The sequence below is a fragment of the Aptenodytes forsteri genome, unplaced genomic scaffold (assembly GCF_000699145.1).
Source record: "Aptenodytes forsteri isolate BGI_AS27 unplaced genomic scaffold, ASM69914v1 Scaffold1, whole genome shotgun sequence".
NCBI lineage: Eukaryota > Metazoa > Chordata > Aves > Sphenisciformes > Spheniscidae > Aptenodytes > Aptenodytes forsteri.
In genome coordinates, this window is record NW_008795035.1 from 2,695,280 (window position 1) to 2,715,597 (window position 20,318).

The 20,318-nt window shown below is 40.2% G+C and overlaps 1 protein-coding gene across 1 annotated transcript in view; it reads right to left on the bottom strand.

Moving 5' to 3' along the window:
* The window catches only part of FBN1 (fibrillin 1), a 142,846-nt gene that overhangs the window by 41,789 nt on the left and 80,739 nt on the right, over positions 1-20,318 (bottom strand). The window contains 11 exon segments of the mRNA XM_009276493.2: positions 2-124; positions 8,464-8,589; positions 9,415-9,540; positions 12,282-12,404; positions 13,303-13,428; positions 13,566-13,691; positions 14,200-14,328; positions 14,421-14,546; positions 15,826-16,050; positions 16,829-16,954; positions 19,582-19,632. Coding sequence (XP_009274768.1) covers positions 2-124; positions 8,464-8,589; positions 9,415-9,540; positions 12,282-12,404; positions 13,303-13,428; positions 13,566-13,691; positions 14,200-14,328; positions 14,421-14,546; positions 15,826-16,050; positions 16,829-16,954; positions 19,582-19,632 — 1,407 coding nt within the window.

Sequence of the window (20,318 nt, forward strand, 5' to 3'; positions counted from 1 at the left end):
CCTGTGCACTTGATACCATTTCCAATCCAGCCAGGGCTGCAGCTACATTTGAAACTTCCTGCTGTGTTTGTACATATGGCGTGTCTATCGCAGTTATGGGCTCCAATTTCACACTCATTGATATCTGTAAAAACAGAAAGATGTTTGAAGAGCTCATGGATCAAACTTTCTCACATCCAGACAACTGATACTGGAATTTCTCAAGAAAGACAACGTGAACATGAAAGCAAGCCCGGCATTTCTTTATAACAAGACATTTAAAAATTAAGCAGAAGAGAAATAAAATCACAACAAAGCAAAGCAAAGAAGCATGTAGCATATTTCAAGCACGTGCTGCGCCCTACTATCTATTTTTCTGATAGGCATATAAAGCTGTACTTCTGCAGTTCACTCCAAAGCCTGGTAACTTTTATATTCAAGGAGGAAAACAGTAACTCAGGTTTCCCTTCTTTTTCTAACTGGTATGCTCCGAAAGAATGTGAGGCCACACAGCCTTTGGGAAGAAGAGGACTAGCATCCATAAAGATTACCACTGCAGGTGTTCAGCACCCTGGGATGTGTGTTTGTCAAGCAGCTTTGCAATAGGTTGTGGGTCAGATTTGATGACTAAGTGCTGGTGTGAAGACCTGTGCTCCCCTGACAATAGAGAGATACCACTACAATGTACTGGCTTGCATCTCGACCATACCTTAACATGACTGAGGGAAAGAGGACAGCTTTCCTATCTGCCCATCCTGGACTCCCAAGAGAGGGACTCGGGTGGCTCTACGTTGCATGGTTTGCTAAAAGGCAACTCTGCTGCCCAGGGCCTCCTGGAATGCAGCACTCCACAGCCCGCACCATATCTGCGAGGATGCCGATGAACACCAGCTGGGCATCACCTGCAAACTCCTCCTAGGATTACCCCTAGGCAGTTAACAAAGCCAGGTTCTGCTTTGCCAGAGACTGCGTGGAAGGTGGAGGAGGAGCTGTACCACTGTATTTAACGTGACAGCTGATGGACACAAAGCTCATCAGGCATGCAGTTTATTAAGAACTCAGGAAATCTAATGCAGTGGAAAAAAGTCAGCATCCTTGGAGACACCAGGCAGAAAGTCATCCAATCTTCACCATATGCATTCATGCCAGCATATTCTATTTCAGTACTTGCTATTTTCACCTTATTTTCATTCTTGGGCATTCTCTGGCAATGACAAAATGTATAGACAGAAAGAAACAAACTGAACTCCATTCTTCCTTGTCACAAAACAATATTAATGCCCCATATAAGTACTTGGAGAATGTATAAACTCAAAGGCAAAGTTTTCAGAAATTACTACTGGTAACTAAAACAAAACTGGCAGGAAATTTTCTTACACATCTGAGCTATGGATTTTACAGTGTTTTCTGTAACCGAGCTCTCTCTAACTGTGCTTTACTTCCATGCAGGATGTAAATTATCTAGAATTCACATCAAACCACTTAATATTTATACCAATTTTTTCAGCCCTCCCAGGTGCCTTTGCTGTTGCAGTAAGCCAAATCACCTCATTCTGTACAATAGCTGATGGAAAGGGAAAACAAGCTCACAAACTCTGCATGATTCCACACACAAAAACCCAGCTCAGACCCCTCTCGAGAAGATGATTAAGACAAGGCATCAGCCATCAACCATCTAACAACCTTTGGGGTTCTCAGCCCCAAAACCACAGACTTCAGTTTCCCTACCATTGTACCTAAAAACATTTACATCTTTAAAGAGGGCAAGAGAGTGAAGCCACTGGGGAAAGTGTCCAGGTACCATCTTAACCATTTCCTTCGTAACCCTTTCTTAGGTTTTTCTGCCCACCCTTCTTTAGACAAAAGGCTGTGTCCTTTCTCTATGCCCTCTACATATATTTTGTCTTTTCACACAGGCTACACGTGACTCTGAGAAGCGGACAATATATGTCTGTCATCCTACAATTAAAAAGTCAAGTCCAGAAATTACCCAAACCCACTGTTGTTTCGTTTGTTTTGTTTCGCTGTTTTTTAAAGTCTGTATAGTGGACTTGCATCCAAACTTACTTTTCTGGGTTTCTTTCTAAATGAGGCATCACTCTGAATCAAAACCCCAGACATGAGTATTCCCATAATCTGAATGCTGAAGTCTAGCTATAGATCTAAATCCGGCAGCTGGAATCTACTATTAATGAATGTTGACTGCACCAACAAGCCTGAAAACATGCAAATGGACACTTAACTTTTTAAAACTTAAAAAAAGGGTCAGGAGCAGATAATCTCAGAGCATATTTGCCTTTAGCATGTGCAGAAACTCATACGAAGATAACATCACCCTAAACAGGAAACTAGTGTCTGTCAAAAATCTTGAGGGTGGTCAGGAAAAAAACCCCTCATTTTGGCTTGGACTGAAGGAAAAGACTAGAAGGAATTTTGAGAGGTCAGCTACAGTATGCATTGACATAAAAAAGCTGAGGCAAACACTCTGTATTTCAACCTTTACATGATTTTAAAACCCGAACTGTTAAACCACTGCTAACATTAAGATTGCGCTGTATTTGATTATTTGATGCTTTGAAACATACAATCACATGCTCCCTTATACCCTGCAGAGCACAACAAAACAACACAAAAAACATCATCAGTGGAGAGATTTCTGCCAAGAATTCTTTTAAACCACCAGCAAACACAAACAGAAACTTGCATGCAACAGCTACACCACAATGAAGTCACGCTCAGGCTCAAATTTAAGGCAATCTAAAACAAATTTTCCACTCTACATAAAGTGACTGTGGACTCCATCCCAACCCACCTCGCACTGACCCGCTAACGCTTTGCACCCGAGAGCCCCCATTAACATCTCTCAGTGGAACAGCAGCACCGTGACACTGGTGCCCTTGCACTGGACACTTGTTCCCCTGTCAGCTGTTTGACACACACACTGAAAAGCTTGGAATCTTCTGCGGGATGAAAGTTGTGAGCACAAATCTATATCCAAACATGGGTATTTATCAGGGGATCAACCTTCTCGGAGATCATCCACTGAAATGCCATTCCACTTGCTTTGAACAAAATCTTGAAATCCTTTTCAGCTTTTTTCCAGGAAAAAAAAAATCAATAGAATTCAATGCTTTCTGCCTGGGTAAAGATCAAATAGGGAATGCAAAATATATTTTCTAATACCATCTACCTTTACAAGGACATCACAGGGCTTATTTCATTGATGCATGGAAAGGTTTTCATATCCTTGAATGAAAGCTGATTAAGGCATATAAAATACCATCACAGGCTTCATCCCAGATTTTACTTATTTTCCAAGCTATCTGCATTTAACTCAGGTGTTGCTTTGCTATAATCCCTATTCTCTCCTTTCATTGCACAGCTGAGTTATAAGCCTAAATTTATTGCATTGCAATTATTTCCAAGACAAAAGAGATCTCAGACCAAACAGAGTCCTGTGTAAACGGGGCAGTGAAATCAATGGAATTTATGCCTGCTTATACTGGAGCTTAATATGGATTTATGTTGCCATAAGTATTGAATTATGGCTTCACAGAATGAAACAAAAAGGAGAAGTTGAGCTCTGTAGGGGAAAAATTAACTCAACATAAATAACTTTACTAAGAGGAAGAGTCCAGATTGTGCTGTCTGCATGGCAGTACAAACAGTACTACACTCTTCAAATACTCCAACTATTTTCGTATAATTGTTTGAAGAGAAAGGCATTACTCAGTCTGAGTAAAGGTATCATGACCCAAAGAGCACACAGGAGGACACTACTCAAGTCAGGGTTTCACACAATGATGGCCTATTCCCATTGACTTCAGGGGGATTTTCACTAAAGAGTAAAGGAGTGAGTCACTGATTTATATCAACCTTCTCCTTCTGCCTCCAGTACGAGGTCGTGACAAGCCAAGGAAAATAAAGACATTCCAATCCGAGACTGACACTGCATCCTCAGCCGGTCCCATTGTGCCCCAGTCCTGCTGCACACATGTTCTCAGCTTTGTAATTGCACAACTCCCATTAATACTAAGGGAGTTGTCTGCCTACAACAGATGAGAATACGCATGATAAATAATATGCAGATCTGACATCATAACAATCCCGAGCACTCTGGGGAAAAAAACTGTCAGTCACCCTATTTTGTTGGCTCCTTCAGTTCTTTTCTCTGGACAAATATTTTTTCTCTCAAGCTTTTGGCAATTAATAAAGCGTCTCTCCCATAAATCACAGAGGCACAAGTTTTTAGGGCTGTAAACGTGCAGCGAAAATACACATCATATATACCTGTCACGTTGGCACTATGCTTGCAAACGTGGCAACCAAAGGAAAGAAACGACTAGTCAGTATCTGCACAGCGCATCTCTACGCAGTCTGGAAGTGGATCATTAAACTCTGCCAGAGAGGAGCATGGGGATAAGTCACTGTATTCTCACCTATACTCTGGAAACACCCAAGTCATTCCTCTGCGTTTGAACAGAATGAGAGTGAACATTAACCCACAAAAATTCACACGTTCATCACAGGGCATGAAACCCTCAAGGTACTCCGTGTACCATCTACGTTTTCTGTTAAGTTTCATTGGGGCTTCAACAGTCTATAAGGATTCTTAGCAAAGTGTGAATTTAATTCAGTCTCTGCCTATAAATCAGTACTGTTTGTCAGCAATTATGCAAATCCCTTAAGCATTTTCTGACTTTTTAATTTTTTTGGCACTCTCTGTGTAGCTGTGCATTTTATCACACTGATGTTTCACTGGTGTTTCAAGCCTGGGCCCGATTCCCACAGGGCCAGTCGTCTGGTGGAAGTCACAAGGCATTTCCTCCTCCTGGGTCGCTGCCCATGTAATCAGGTAGGTAAAAGGGAAGGCTTTTCAGAGGGAGAAGACTGTGAATTTCAACTTAGCGCTCACACAAGTAGAAAAATATATGGAAAAATTCCCCTATTCTGATCTCTGTACCTGTAAAATTGTTTTCTCTTTTGGAATCACTCTTGGATTTTATTCAGCATACTGCACCGTAAGCACCTCTTGGAGTTTCACATGGGGCAGTTCAGTTCTTGCCTGCCATCCATCTTTACGTCATCAGCCTGGGGTGCAGCATGTTATTGCTGGACAGACGCCTACTCACAATACGCTCCTTCTGTAATACCCCCATTTGGCGGGCAGCATCTTAATATTATTATCTTTTGGTATTTGGCCTGACACAGCCAGCTCCCAGATTCATAAGGGGAAATGTATTTGTTTCACTGATACCAGAACTCTCTTGTGCCATCAAGACTGAAACACAGTGTATTATTAGTGGCCAGAAGCCAAAGGCAGGGGAGAGAGGCAAGCACATTGTACAAGTCAGAAAACATTATGGACCTATTTCTGAGGGCAAATGACAGGGCTCATCTCTTCCTTTCACCATATCAGGTGTCCTTCTCTTTATAACTACGTTATCATCAGCCATGCAAGAATGCAGCGTGCACTCACTCCTCCTTTATCCACTATCACCATTATTACTGGATGACAGCAAGTAATGTTCAAGACCAGACTCTCTAACCTCACACCCCACACCAAGGCCGCAGCTGAACATACTGCACCAGCCTTTCTCCAAATGGCACCAGCGTGGCCCTTGCAGAGTCAGAGCCTGGTCTCAGCCCTCCAACTCCCTGAGCCTGCGGTGGAGAAATCCAGCTGACTTTTAAAGCACATTTATTTTTGATCTGATGACCATCTTGGGCAACTTCTGCCCCCAAGTTCACCTCGTTTGGTTTGACTTTGTGAAGAGCGCCCTAAGCCTGTGCAAGCACAGTTCCATCAGGAGCAAACAGGAGGTCTGCGCACACAGCCGTAACTGGCAAGGATGGACGGGAGAGAGTCAGAGAAGAATTTGTTCCTCTTTGAAAATACCAGAGCAAGTAAATCTAAGGCTCTACATCAACAGTGAAATATTGCAAATTTACAGGCAATACTCCAGAGTGGTGATGAATCACAAAACACAAATGCAAGTGCCAATACAGGATTTCATCTCTGCACAAGTACATGTATACTTTATTGACAGAAAAAGCAGAGGCAAGATATGTGTCATAAAGCTGGGCAATCTGGAACCGGGATAGGGGAAAACTTTGCAATCTTCTCTCTAGTGGCTACGTACCATTGCCTGCCTAGAAAAATCTCAAATCAATTGCCTTATGTCAGTCTTGCCACAGTTTGCCTTGTGAATGGGAATTAAACCATTCGTAGCACTTTGCCTAGGAAACCTGCATCTACAATGTATATTTTTGCATAATTTTTTTTTAAATTGTATTTTTGTTACTAAACTCTGTCCACATTCTTACTGAGAACCAAGGAGGGGGGGAACTAACATCTGTGTGGGATGGGAATGTAAGTCAGTGGGTGGATTCTGAATACTGTTAAATGATTGGGGGAAAAAAAACATGTTTATTTGTTAAAATGGAAACAATCAGTAATGACAAGGGAGCTGAAATATTTAGACAAAACTGTAATGGAACCCAGAGGACGTTATTTAGTTGTTCTCGTGAAACAGAGGACCTCCCATTCAAAGTGTTGTACACATTTTTGTAATTTTTTTCCACGGGAGTTCCTAAAAACTGTGGATGCTTTTGATCTGTCTGTAAAACAAGAATTGAAACCTGGGGTCGAGGTGCTGTTGGCAAGGTCCCTCCAGAAGAAGTCTTGAAGGATGCTCTCATGGTCTGCAGTACCTCAGCCTGGGAACTTCAGCTCTGCTCTAATACTGTGCAAACGTGAGGTTGGGAATTCAAAGGTCTCCACCAGTAAATCAGGCTTTTTAAAAACCAGAATGTGAGAATCTGCACACTGTAGTCACAATGGGACCTGCATCCACACAGTTTCTTCAGCATGAAACCAACCTAGAAAGTTCCTGCTCTGCTTCCTCCCCTTTCTTATTGAAATCCAAAAGATTTGGCGATTTGAGTATGGTCCCGTCTCAGCTGTATCAGCATAACTGATACTTCACCTTTTTGTCTTAGACCACTGGCTGCTTTCAAATTACTAAGCCCCTCTACAGCATCTGTTGTAATTAAGGCGTCCTGGTGGTTTTCCTTGAGAGTGCCATCCTCCCTGGGACGCTGGCATATAGCCAAAAGCAGCAGAGGATGGGTTGAGGGAAAGATAAAGACGTGCAAGGCGGTGGGAAGAGCCCACATGGCAGACAGCGTCCCTCCAGAGGGCTGGGCTTGGCTGGGACCAGGAGGGAGGGATTTCCCTGCCTCTCCCTTAACAAAAAAAAGTATTGCTTGGGACATTTGCCACTACCCTGTGTCACATGCTGCCAGAATGGTGGCTATTTCCAGGCACTTCCCCGGAAGCTGTACCTCAGATTCCTCCCCTGCCTCCATGACCTTTCTCTGTCTTTTGCCTTCTACTAGTTGCTTCATCTTCCCTGACTGCTCCTGACCATCACTCGTTACGCTGGGAGTGATAGCTGCGCCATGTGTAACTGATCAGCACGAGGATTTTCAGGTCTAGAGTACTGGAGATCTTCATATAATTTAGCACAGAAACAAAGAACACTGAAATGTTGGTCTACAGGGTACAATTAGGGATTTCTTGGATTTAGATCAGTTCATATGTAAGTCAAAGGCAGCTGTTACTAATGCACAACTACTCGTCCACGGTCCAATATGCAAAGTACAGCTCCAGCTCTCAGATTGTTCTATGAGAGCTGTAAAAAAACAGCTTCATATATTTGGGGCACTTACAGAAGTATATTATTAACTCTGTACAATAAGGGCAGACTAAGAATAAAAGTTTGTCTCAAAGACATTGCCAGAAATGTGTTTACCCTAAGTCTACATTAAAAATTATATTAAACATATGTTTGCATTCATATTTGGGCAAAGCCTAAGACTCTCAACACCTTGGCTTGAGATATCGGCACTAGGATTATTAATATCATGCCCTCGGAGCCTGTATATTCGAGTCTCATTTCTGTTTGCTGGCAATACACGAAATAATGCAAATTCTGATTTTGCTGATACAATGTAGTTGAGTAGCTGTATTGTTGCCACTTTGCAAAAACTGAAAATATATTTTAGCACATATTTCAAGCCATCCGTGTTTGCCAAAATAACGCTTGGAACAGATACCTGTTATTTGCATGCATAGTATACAATTCACTAATCCAAATGCACTGAGGTCCTCAGGAGTCTGTCGAGTTAGAGGCAATGGCATTTTCTGTTCTCTTAGACCAACAACAATGCAGTAATAAGCCCAGTTTTGTTCCCAGTGGACATTTTGTCACTCATTTCAGCAGAAGCGGCAAGTGCCACTGAATGCTGTGCCACTGAAGTTCAGCAGAACACAAGCTCAGCAAATTTTGATAAGAGATACAATATTTAGCACAAATAAGTGAAAAGAAGCACAGAGAGAGGTCATTTTGAACACCAGCCAAAATGGCATGCAGACTCACAAGTTTAACTAAAAGTTAGTAATTAAACTTTAAAACATACCTGTGCAACCGGTTGTGCCTTTCTTGCCTGAATACCCCATATCGCAATGACAGATAAATGAGCCTTTTGTATTCTCACAGGTTCCACTCAGACAGATGTTTGGATGCAGATCACACTCATTAACATCTAAAAAAACCCCATGAATTAAGATTTATTAAATAAAATTCTTAGAAAGTAACTGGCAAAGTCTCTTGAGATATGATGTTTTGGTACAAAAATGGTCTACGTATGCAAAGAGAAAACTGCTTAGGTTAGTTATTCCATACCCAGTGTACATTTCGAGATCTGGTTTAACACTGCTATATTACCATATCTGTATTAACATACCTTTAATTCCAACTTTCCTTAAAAATAGAGGCTAAGATTCAGCATGTTATCCAAAGAATGACTATGACCATTTATTGATGCTTTCTATGTATATGTATGCGTGTGTATATACATTTAAATATGCATGCCTACATTACCTAGTTTTGTACTAACATTTCTCCTCAAATATGCTCCAGATTTTTAATTTAAATGTGAAAATTTGGTTTTGGAGATACACTGTTTCATGACTTTGTTCTACCAAAGTACAGCACTTGCACATAGTTTTGTCTTAGAGACAAGTTTAAATCAGCACTGGTGATTTATCTTGCTAGAAATTTCCCACAGTGTCATCCACCAGCACTTCCTTCCTGCAAGCACTCTTTCATCTGAGCTGCATAAAAACCTCACTGGAAGAGGACCCAAAGATCGTGTTTTGCATCCCAATCTACAGGGATATACAGAGATTACATCTGCATTTGATAAACGTAGTTTGTGCAATGGGGCTGGTCCTATGGTCAGGTGGCCAAAATTAGGGCACGAGAGCAATACTCGTTAAATATCATTGTCTGCCTACTTGGAAATAGTGCCGTAATAAATAACTTTTCCCTAGTTAATGCAGATTGGAAAATATGTACTTTCACTTACCTATGCAAGTCTTCATGTCTTCAGATGCCATGAAGCCATCATAGCAAAGACATCTGTATTCTCCTGGGATGTTTGTACACTGGCCTCCATCACAGATGTTAGGATTGTCTTCACACTCGTCAATATCTACAGGGAAAAATCAGATTAAAATATGCTACCTTTATGCAATGCAACTAACTATAATCATGGCCAGCATTTTAATGCGCTGATAAACATGATGAAGATTGAATCCTTGCAAATAACTGAATGGTACATTGCAAAATTGTCCTGATGAGTAAGCCCCTCATCTCCAGCTAAAGTCAGCGGCAAACATTCCCCTCTGACTCCAATGGGAACAGGAACAAACTCTGTAGGTAAAAAAGTCACTGACAGAAAAAAAAAAAAATACAGAACCTTTGTCATACCACATGGCCACATACAATTGGAGATTCTTGGATACAATCCATCATTGTTGAAGTCAATGGAAGCTCTGAAGTCAAATTCAGTGACAAAAATATCGGACGTTAGAGCTTAAAAAAGCCGTCGTACATGCAGAATACCTCTACAGGTCTCAAGGGTGGTGACAAACTGGAAACACAGAGTTGAACTCATGACGGGAATAATTACAGTACATACGTTTATTTCACTACGAGATTTTATGGGGCTTTTTAGCATTTCAGCTGACTGGCCGGGCCAGCCATATAGTTACATCCTCTAGCATGTAAGTTGTTTTCTCAATTCATGAAATTGGCCATCACTGATTGGGGCCAAGCTGCAGAAGCAGACACTTTATTATATTAATGCAGCCATGCTAAGGTCTGGAACCTTTCAGAGTCCCTAGGGTTATATTAGTGTTCCTTGTAAAAATCCCTAGAATATCCCTGTGTCAGCACCAACGTAGACCAGCAAGAGCAAAAATCAGAAGCTCTGCCTAGTGATACCATGGGAAAAAAATCAGCACAAAAAGGACAAGATTCAGGAACCCCCTCCAAGAGAAAGGGTGTAACTCATTATCAGACCAGTCTATTGTGGATTGCAGTAATTATGCAGCTGCAGAAAATGAACTCACTTTAACTTAAAATATTATGTTCATTACTCTTCTGTATTTCTAGCAGCTAGTGCTTGTGTGGATACACAACTTCTGCAAGGAAGAAGGCTGACCAGTCCCTGTTCATCTTAACAAGCAAATAATGTTGGCACGGACATTAGCCTGGAAATGTTAATTTGGAATGGAATTTGAATTAACATGCAAAATTAAGGTCTAGAAATGGGGATAATAATGACAGAAATAAAGAACTTTATTTACTAACCTGTCACTGTACTGATTTCACAGTTGGGGGAAAATCAGCTGACAAAGAACCTGTTGTTTCTCCTAATTGAGCTGATTATTTATGCATAACCTCACCAATTCAAACCTGACCTACTACTGAACTGAACAGCATTCTTACCAGCTCAATTATCAAGAAATATATTCTGTAATGGCTTCCAGCTTTGTGTGATGTTAAAGATAAAAGACATGTTCACACAGAGAGCAAACTGAAAATGTAAAATAGGTGTTTCACATACTCAGGTCACAGTGCTACTATATCTTGTACCATGCACAAACATCTAAACACAGTAAAACCAGATATTCAGTGCAATGAGCAGAAAATGGCACAAAATACATTTTTTCTTATTTTTCACTCAGGTTGGGCAGAGGCAAAACTTCAGCATGCAGATTTTGAATATTCACCAGATATTTATATATTATATAGGTAATTAACATCTCTTCAGGAGATGTTAATCTTTACATCTTTCTGACAGTGTGAACTACAATGAGGGGGCAAACTACATTTAACTATGCTTTAAGGCTCTTTTATCCTTTGGAATGGTAGCAAGTGGCCTCAGGGTAATTGAGACCCTGGTCAGAGGCCTATAAATATTTACAAATTCTAAGTGTGAGCTCTCTCTATTAATTCAGTATAGAAAACTCTCCATTTGTTCAACTATAAAGGCAAATCTATTCCAAGGAATTAACCCTGTTATATTTCTCATGCTCTTCAAGGAGCTCTTGGATAGAACTGGAAAATAGCTGGCAAATATTCACATGCCTCAGCGGGCCAGCGGTTGTGCAGCAAGAAGGAAGAGTAGGGTAGAATTATCTTTCCAGTAACCTATGTGGAAATCACCGAGTACAATTCACTTACTGGGATTATGACTCCCAGACTCCCAAAGAACACCCAGACGTTACAGAGCTCTGAAAATTTTCTTGCAAACCCTGTTTAGAGCGCAAGAAAGCTGTTTCCTAAGAAAGATTCATACTATTCAGATTTCAGTTTGTCTGAAAGTCAGTCAGTTTTGAAGTAATGCAGCATACTTGCATTTGACTAAACAAAGAATTAAAAATAGGAATTTTCTTGCTTGCTTAAGAGCAGATACCACACAACCACAGAACAGGGCAATCAGCTCCTTTTCTAGAATTTCTGTCTATTCTCTCTCCAATATAACCACACAGTACACATGCAGAGCATTTTGGTTTATGTTTATGATGATTCTTTCCATTGACTTCAACACATTTTGGATTTCTATCTAATATAATACCTTAAGGGAGAAAATTTATCTCCTACTGAAAAAATTACAGCTTTTTGTTACCAAACTTAGAATCAACTTGTACGCTTTCTGAAATTATGAAGAATCAATTCCCTTCAAAGCAATTCAGTCTGCAGTTGTCCAATTCTGATACTTTGGAGATGTTTACTTTAGAAAAAGAACTTCACTTTCCATGCATTAATTACTTTTTTTTTTTAACAGTATATTTATTACAATAGCTTTAATCTTAAAAAGAAGGTCCATTTTTGAACTATTGAAATAAACCCTTCCGGCAGAAAAGTTCCCAAAATCTCCCTTACCAGTGCATGTCCTGTGGTCTGGCATGAGTGCAAAGCCTTGTTTACAGCTACATTCATAGCTGCCCTCCGAGTTTGTACAGAAGTTCTCACAGCCACCATTCATTATACTGCACTCATCGATATCTAAAAAGGAGGAAATCACAGTTAAACCCCACAATACCTTTTACTTGAAAGCACATTTCAAGGACACACTTTGAGTCGGCTTTCCAGAACAGCATCAATCCAGAATCTACACTTGACATCTGCACACTCCTTCAACATTCAAGGGTTTGCAAATATAGGCATTGGGATGGATGTCAGGCAAACCAGAGAGGGAAAGAGATGATATTATCTGATGGCATATAGAAATACCTCTGCAGTTCTCTTTCTACATATAAAAAAACCACTGTTGGGTTACTACAGTAACATGAAGGCAAAGTTTTTGTAAGGATCAAGGGAAAAAATTATCTACTAGGCAGAATTAAAGCCAGTGGATTTTTCATGTATTTCCGTGACATAATAAAATATATGCATATAAAAGCGTGCACAATACGTGATTTAAGCTAAATGTCATTTACAAAATGTGGCTTTAAGGAAACAGTCACTGGAAAGGCCAAAAAAAAAAGAAAAAAAAAAAAAAAAAAAAAAATCAATTGAACCACAGGATTCTACTCCATGGTCTGTGGGTCTGTCTGATTTTTAATAAAACATAGAACTCGGGATTTAACAAGGTATTCCCTCTTAATGATCAAAGTCTGAAGTCTTAGGCCATTTAAAATAGTATGTTGTTTTATGCATCATGATTGATTTACAAGAGAAAATAAGCTGTTACGCAGTTAACTGTAGCACTACCATAATTTCATTCATTCTTCGCAAGTAATGGATGTGCACGTTTTGGGTTTTTTGCATACTATTTTGACAGACTGTACTAGATTTTTGAATCACAGTTAAAAATGTCTTTATACAACTACTAAAAATGAAACAATTATTTGTGTTTTATCTTCCCTATTCGCTGGAAATCCCATGTAGATTTTGTCCTTACCAACACAGTATAACTTGTCAGGTGTGGACTGATATCCAGGGTCGCAAGCACACTGATACTTTCCAATCAGGTTGACACAATGTCCGTTTCGGCACAGGCTGGTGCTTAGGTCGCATTCATTAATGTCTGTTGCAAAAGAAAAAGGAGGAACGCGTTTTAGGTCTGAATGAAAACGATACTAAAGCAAACGTTGTAAATATATGTGCAGCACAAGAGCGGTATGAAAAGCTGTGCACAATATTGATTTTGTCTGCATGTCTCACCTATACATGCAGAGATATTTGGTGATATCTGATGGCCTGGAGGACAATCGCACCGAAAACTTCCCTCTGTGTTGATGCAGGTGCCGCCTCGGCAGAGAAGGGGATTGCGCTGACACTCGTCGATGTCTGTGGGGAGAAGGGAAGGCGCATCACTGCAGGGGCCAACACTGCCACAGCGGCAGCCCGTCCCTCCCCATAGTCTGCTACCCATCACAGCACCGTCTGCCTAGATCGGCTCTGGAGCGTTTCCTACATCTAGTCATCCCTTACACCACAGTGCAGTTAAAAAAATAAAATAAAATAAATTCAAAAAAGCCTTATTCTAAATTTTAATCTACTCTAACTTCAAAGTTCAGGATGGTGTCCCACTTTGCAAAATGGGGATTGTGAGGATAAATTTAAGATCCTAAAATCCTGACCCTTGCTCATTTACGTTTTGGCATCCTGCAGAAGCAGCGAATTCACATTTGGGGTGGAAATCAAATTAAAGTGAGCTTTAATAAGACTCACAAAATGAGAGGGACCTAAACCCAGGCACAATCAAACCTTCAAAAAAAACCCCCCCAAATAAACCATGCATAGCATACTAGCACATAGCATACTATTGCACATCTATGGTCTATAAAAAACATACCCATGCAGTTTTTCATCATCATAAATCCACTTTCATAGCCTTCAAAACATTCACATTCAAAGTCTCCAGGAGTATTGACACAGATGCCTTGGCCACAAAGATCAGGAGAGATGCGGCATTCATCAATATCTGTAACACAAAACACATTCACAGTATTTTCAAAGGAGTTCAGTTTTTCCTTTTCAAATCAAAATTATGAGAGATACATCCATGCAGTTTACCTGTGCAATTCCTCTCTTCAGAATCAAGGGCAAATCCACTGTCACATCTACACTTAAAACTGCCAATGGTATTTCTGCATTTTCCATGGGTACAAAGACTGGGGACCATTTTACATTCATTGATATCTAAAAATGAAACAGTAAGGACATATGATGTTATCACTTCATACAAAAACAGTGCATGAAAGAACAATGCCGACTTCAGAGCTCATCCTTTCTCATGATAATGACCCCTCCTTTGGGGAAAATTGTAGACCACGCTACATAAACTGATACTGACTTCCACCTAACCAACAATGTAGACACTCTGCCTGGAACCGCCAAGAGCACTTTCTGCCATAAAATGGTATTAGTCTCCCCTTTGTCCCACAGGATCTGATCTGCAGCTCACTGAAGTCAACAGTAAGATTTCAGTGGACAGAGGATCAAACCTACAAGGGCAAAGGGAGCTTTCAAAAGAACCACTCTGTCTTCTGATTTCCGAGAAAAAAAAAAAGTGACTTCCATGAGTCACAGAAAACATAACGAGCATAAATAAAAGCACATGTCACTTTGCTTTATGGATAATTAATGGCTTAGTAACTGTTTATAAAACTAAGGCTGAAACTAACAACAGCGATTGTCATTCACATATATTTTCCCCTCCTTTCAGACTTCAGAATGTTTAGGTTTGGGGTAACTGGCTTTCTTTATAAACATCCATTTGTGCTTCTGACATTGTCCAGCTTAACCCCACTGGTAACCCTGGAAAGACGGCTTTCAGCACATGATGCTAGGGTGTCACTGTGTGATTCCCATTTAATGCTGGAAGTTTACCAACAACAGTCATAACGAGACTTGGTTTACAGTAAATTAAATTCTGCTGATTTGAGCTATCATCCTGGAAACATTTTTCTCTGCTTCTCCAAGTAGCTCCACAAGCAATTCCCAAAATTATTCACCCTCCCTTGCTTGCTCCACAGTAGAATTAAAGTTATTGCACCCTGCAAAGGTAAGAAGGATTATCTTTCAATACATCCAAAGCTGACTGCTCAGTTTTCTCCAGCTCTTGTACTATGAAGTGCCAGGTTTTCAAAGCTATTCCATCAGCCAGAGGTGCCATTAGATGCAACACAAGAGGCAAAGTCAGGCACAATTTAACCTCTCTAGTAGAGACACAAATTTAGTGTTTTAAGGCTGCAGTATTATATGGTATTTAATGGTCTGTGACTCAGACTAAATTATCTTGTGTTTTATTCTGGCCTTAATTTCCATGAAATCTAACTGGATTTTCAAATGTGCCTTAAGGTGTGTGAAGTGCCTGACTATCACTGAAATCTTCAAACCCACCGGAATTGTCTGAGGGAAGAGTAAAAAGAAAAGCCAGCAGGATTTGCTGGCAATGAACCACGAACGGATCACATACCTTTAGAGAAAGGTTTCCCAGTTATCTCTATCTTCGTAGAGAACCCAGATCCTCTTGGACAAAGAGCTTCAAATTCAGGTGATCCCTTCAGAGGACACTCCTCGCACTCAAAGCCCCACGCTGCCCCCACTGAACAGCAGCAAGCATCCATTCGGTGTCGGCCCGGTATTTGCAAGGTGCATTGCTCATCTTCATGCTGCAGGTAGCAACTCTCCAAGCGAATGTCTGTTGAGCAATTGAACAATATGTTGAGAGAGAAAGAGAAAATTCAGTTCACCGCAGAGGAATCCTTTTCCAGAATCCCTTCACAGGACAGTTTGCTCCATGTTTTTGTGGACTCACAGGAGCGTACCAAGCACGCTGCATAATTTCTAACAGCAAAATATTAACGCTAAACTCAGAAATTAAGAGTTGAATTAAGTTTAAAGCACCATTCTGAAAAACGGTGCTCAACACGAAGTAAATTTTGGATCAGAAGAGGATTTTAAGCATTCCAGCTTACCACACCTATATAAGGCCTTTTAATGACAACAAGCTATGCCTTGTTGAGACAAATCTTAGGCGTTTACTGTCATAAAGGGACAAAGGTGCTTTGGAGGTGTACAGTCTGGCTAGGAACACCACATCCCCCCTCAGATGCCTGAGTCCCGGCCCACAAGGCTGTCCCCCCCCCGCCTCTTCCAACCTTGGTGATTTCAGTGGGGCTGTGGATGAAGAGTGCTAAGAGCACAGATGATCTGGAGGGATTTCTCAGATGAACAATTTGGAACTAAATCAATGCTATTCACCAGCTAGCAGACGGTGATGGGCTTTGGCTACCACCATTGAAATCTGTTCATATTCCAGCTGAACTAAGTTCATGTCCCTGACTGATTCCATTTGAAAATTACTTATGTGGACAAAAATCATTCTCCTTACTTGTAAGAAAACATGCAGCGCAAACATTGCTCACCACATAGATTTGCTCTTCCCTAGTAGACCTGTAAATGGAATTAATACCTACCAAGACATGTCCGTCCTGAAGCATCTAAAGTCATTCCACTGGGGCACTGGCAAACAAACGATCCCAAGGTATTGACACACTGCCCGTTTGTACAGACTCCAGGAAACACCTCACATTCATTTACATCTATTTCCAAACAAAATGTGAATAAAAGTAATCACTAGCATGCTAAACATGAACAAATCGGAAAAAATATGAACATTCTGATGTTTGGTTTTTAGGATAAAATACAAAACCACAGCAGTTTACATGGCCTGACAAAATTCCAAATATTTAGGATTTCCTATGCAAGGCAGCCAGAACCAATTAATTACAGAAAACTGCTGACGATTAGAAATAATACATGTTGCTCTTTGCCATTCCTACATATACTGAAATCAAACTCAAAAGTCACAAAAAAAGGGAGGGGCACTTAAAAATTCTATCAATTTTCATACTTACTGTGGGCCAGATTTTTGAAGCAAATGGGCAATGAAAGGAAAAGGTAAGTGCATAATGAGATTATGCATTATTCCAACGAGATTAAGTTACGCAGTATTTTTTTAATTTTTTTTTAAATTTTTGTATTTTTAATGTTTGTGTCTTATCAGGCACACCTCTGCATGTCTGGAAACTACAACACCGTTTGAAATCTGGCCCTATGATCTTGTCAGCAATTAGTAACTTTATATAGATTAAAATAAACTCCTTATGACTGCACAGAGAGTTTAACTTCATTAAGTAAAGATTATATTTTTATATTTAAGTGGCAAATTTAGCACTTTTGGGTAAGGATAATTTGATTAACTGTGCTAGCTTGGCCTGAGCATAAATAAATGTTTAGTAATCTAAGCGTGGTCCTCCCACCAGTGTCCTTTGTGAAAAGCATATGCTTCACAACTGCCTTTAGGAAAAAAGCCTCCAGCATTAAATATGGCCCAAGATGAGGCATGACTATTTTTAAGACGGGAGAGGATAAGAACAAGAAACGAGAAAAGAACGACTCTGATAATCTATAGCTGAACACTCATGTATAGAGTAATCAAGAAGTGGGGAGGCTGGACTCGCTAGGCCTCCAGACAAAACTCCTGGTGCGAACAGACTCTGCAGCTCGCAAACCGCATGGAGCTGGGTGGAGGATAAACGTGGGGTGGACATCAGTGGCCTCTGCCGTGGAGCAGACATTATAAATAAAAGGCCCATATTGACTAGAACGCAGGCAGTAAAGCCAGCGGACTATTAGAAACCACTGAAACACAGTTCACGGCCTGTGAGCAATATTCCAGCTGACAACTCCAGGGCTCACCCGTAAACTAGAGGAACACTGCCAATTTAGTTTGCTTATTTCCTTGCACAAGGTCCATTACTCATTTTACATGGGCTGTGCATGGGAGAACTGAGTATCACCTTTTGGGAACTAAACTTACTCCCTTGTCCTGTCTCTCACTTGCCAGTAAATTTCCTAGAGATCTTCCCCTGTCTTGAAAACTGCTTACATTGGTTGAAACCCAAATACGGCTTCAGTATGTTAAAAGCAGGGGAAACTACTCTGAAAAATCTGGGGCTATCCAGGTCCCACTGAAATGAGAAAGATTAAAGCATGTAATAGATGTAATCCGAAGTGCTGGTAAAGGAAATGCTGAAAACAGTTATGTCTACATCTTGGAAGGATAAACTTTCCATCCCAGTAGTGTTGAAAATGTTCTAAGACTTTCCTTGTGAAGAGAGATAGGTGGGGCCACTGTTGTTCCCCCCCCGCCCCCCCTTTTCTTTCACTTACACACTCCAAAAAGTGTTGCTGAGGTCAGATAAGTTATGTACAGTGGGTCTGCAGCACAGACGTGCCAAGGTATTCAGTCATCATTTGGAAAGCAAAGAATATGTGTGAGGGTGTTCCTCTTTTTTCTTTCTTTTTTTTTTTTTGTTTTATTTTATATTTTGTTAAGGGAAAAAAACAATGTTTCTTTATGGAAGCTACATATGGGAGTAATTTTTAAAAAATATTTTAACTGCAGTGTCATGTCAGATGTTGTCAGTCAGGATGACCCACAGCAGTTTGAGACTCTCTGAGCTTCTGCATATTATGGAAATATGCAGTACTTTGCCAGGGGTTCAAATCAATTCAAATGAAGATGAAATAGGGTGGGACCTTCAATTCTCACAGAATAGTATAGAGTCATCTCATACCAAGCAAAAAGCTACACATTTAAAAAAATCTTCAACCTTTTCTGTAACCAAAGTTTAACTGTGTCCTGATGCCTTTTTTTTTTTAATAAGACAATGAAACTATGCTTTGGAACGTGTCTGATTTCATATAATGTTGCATGGAAGAAAGCCAAGGTTAAGGAAAAACCAAACAAAAAAACCCAACCTTTCATGTGCAATATAGTCTTTAAACATTCTTTTTCTAAAGCATAGTAATGGCTTGTCATACCACGGTGTCATCAATAATGTCATGTTTTATAACATATATAAGATGCATACTTTGCCCAAATAGGTTACTCAGTTAACAGTGTTTGAAGAGAGAGAACCATCTCCTTATACTGGTAGACACTATATTTGCAAGTGTGTACTTTGAGATAAACTGTGAGTATGTAGGAATGTTAAACAAACTGAAACCAAATTCATCCCTGACATAACTCTAATGAAGTCAATGGAACTACACGAGGTAAGAATTTGGCATAGTGTTCCTCTGTGCTAAATTAACCACTTAAATCAAAACACTAGCATTTTTTCATTCAAGCTCTGATTTATGTTAAGGCAACAATAAATACCTTCACACAATGTTCCTCTTATTCTTGAATATCCCTTTTGACATATTGGGTCTGTAAAACAAACAAAAGTGAACTTTTAGAACGCTACAGTCCAAAACTCACCATTAACTTATTGTGCAAAACTGATCATGTGAAATATTGTCTAGAGTTTATTGCTATGAGAAGTCTGAGTGCTTCGACAGTGTCTCAGTATTTTCTGAAATAATAAAAAGATAAGATGGGGCAACTACATAAGCTATATAGAGTGTCAGCCATTATCCCCTTTTGCTTCCCATGTGTCTTAGCTAGCTAAACCAAAAGCAGTTATATGATTCCTGCTTCATTCAAATCAATTAATTTAACTTGATCACAGCACACTACAGCCCTATTTACCACGGATGGATGAGGATGAATTCTGCTAAGATATACAGGATGAATTTAACTAAAGATTTGAGAAAACTAGCAGCTTTCAGCATATAGAAATAACAACCCACACACATTTCTGCATTCATCAGCTCATCCCTGGGTTCCCAGCTCATCCCACAGTTCAGTCTAATTATCAAGTGAATATGCAGAGACCTCAACCCATTTCTTGATCAACTGTATGATTCTCTAGGTCATCAGTTAATCTACAGAGTATAATAACAAGGGCTACTCCCTCTCCTCCCTCCATTACCACACCAAAGATCCGTTTGTTGCAAACATTTTCTTGGGAGCTCTGGGGAACATGCCATCTATTGCTCCATCCTTAGGACCTC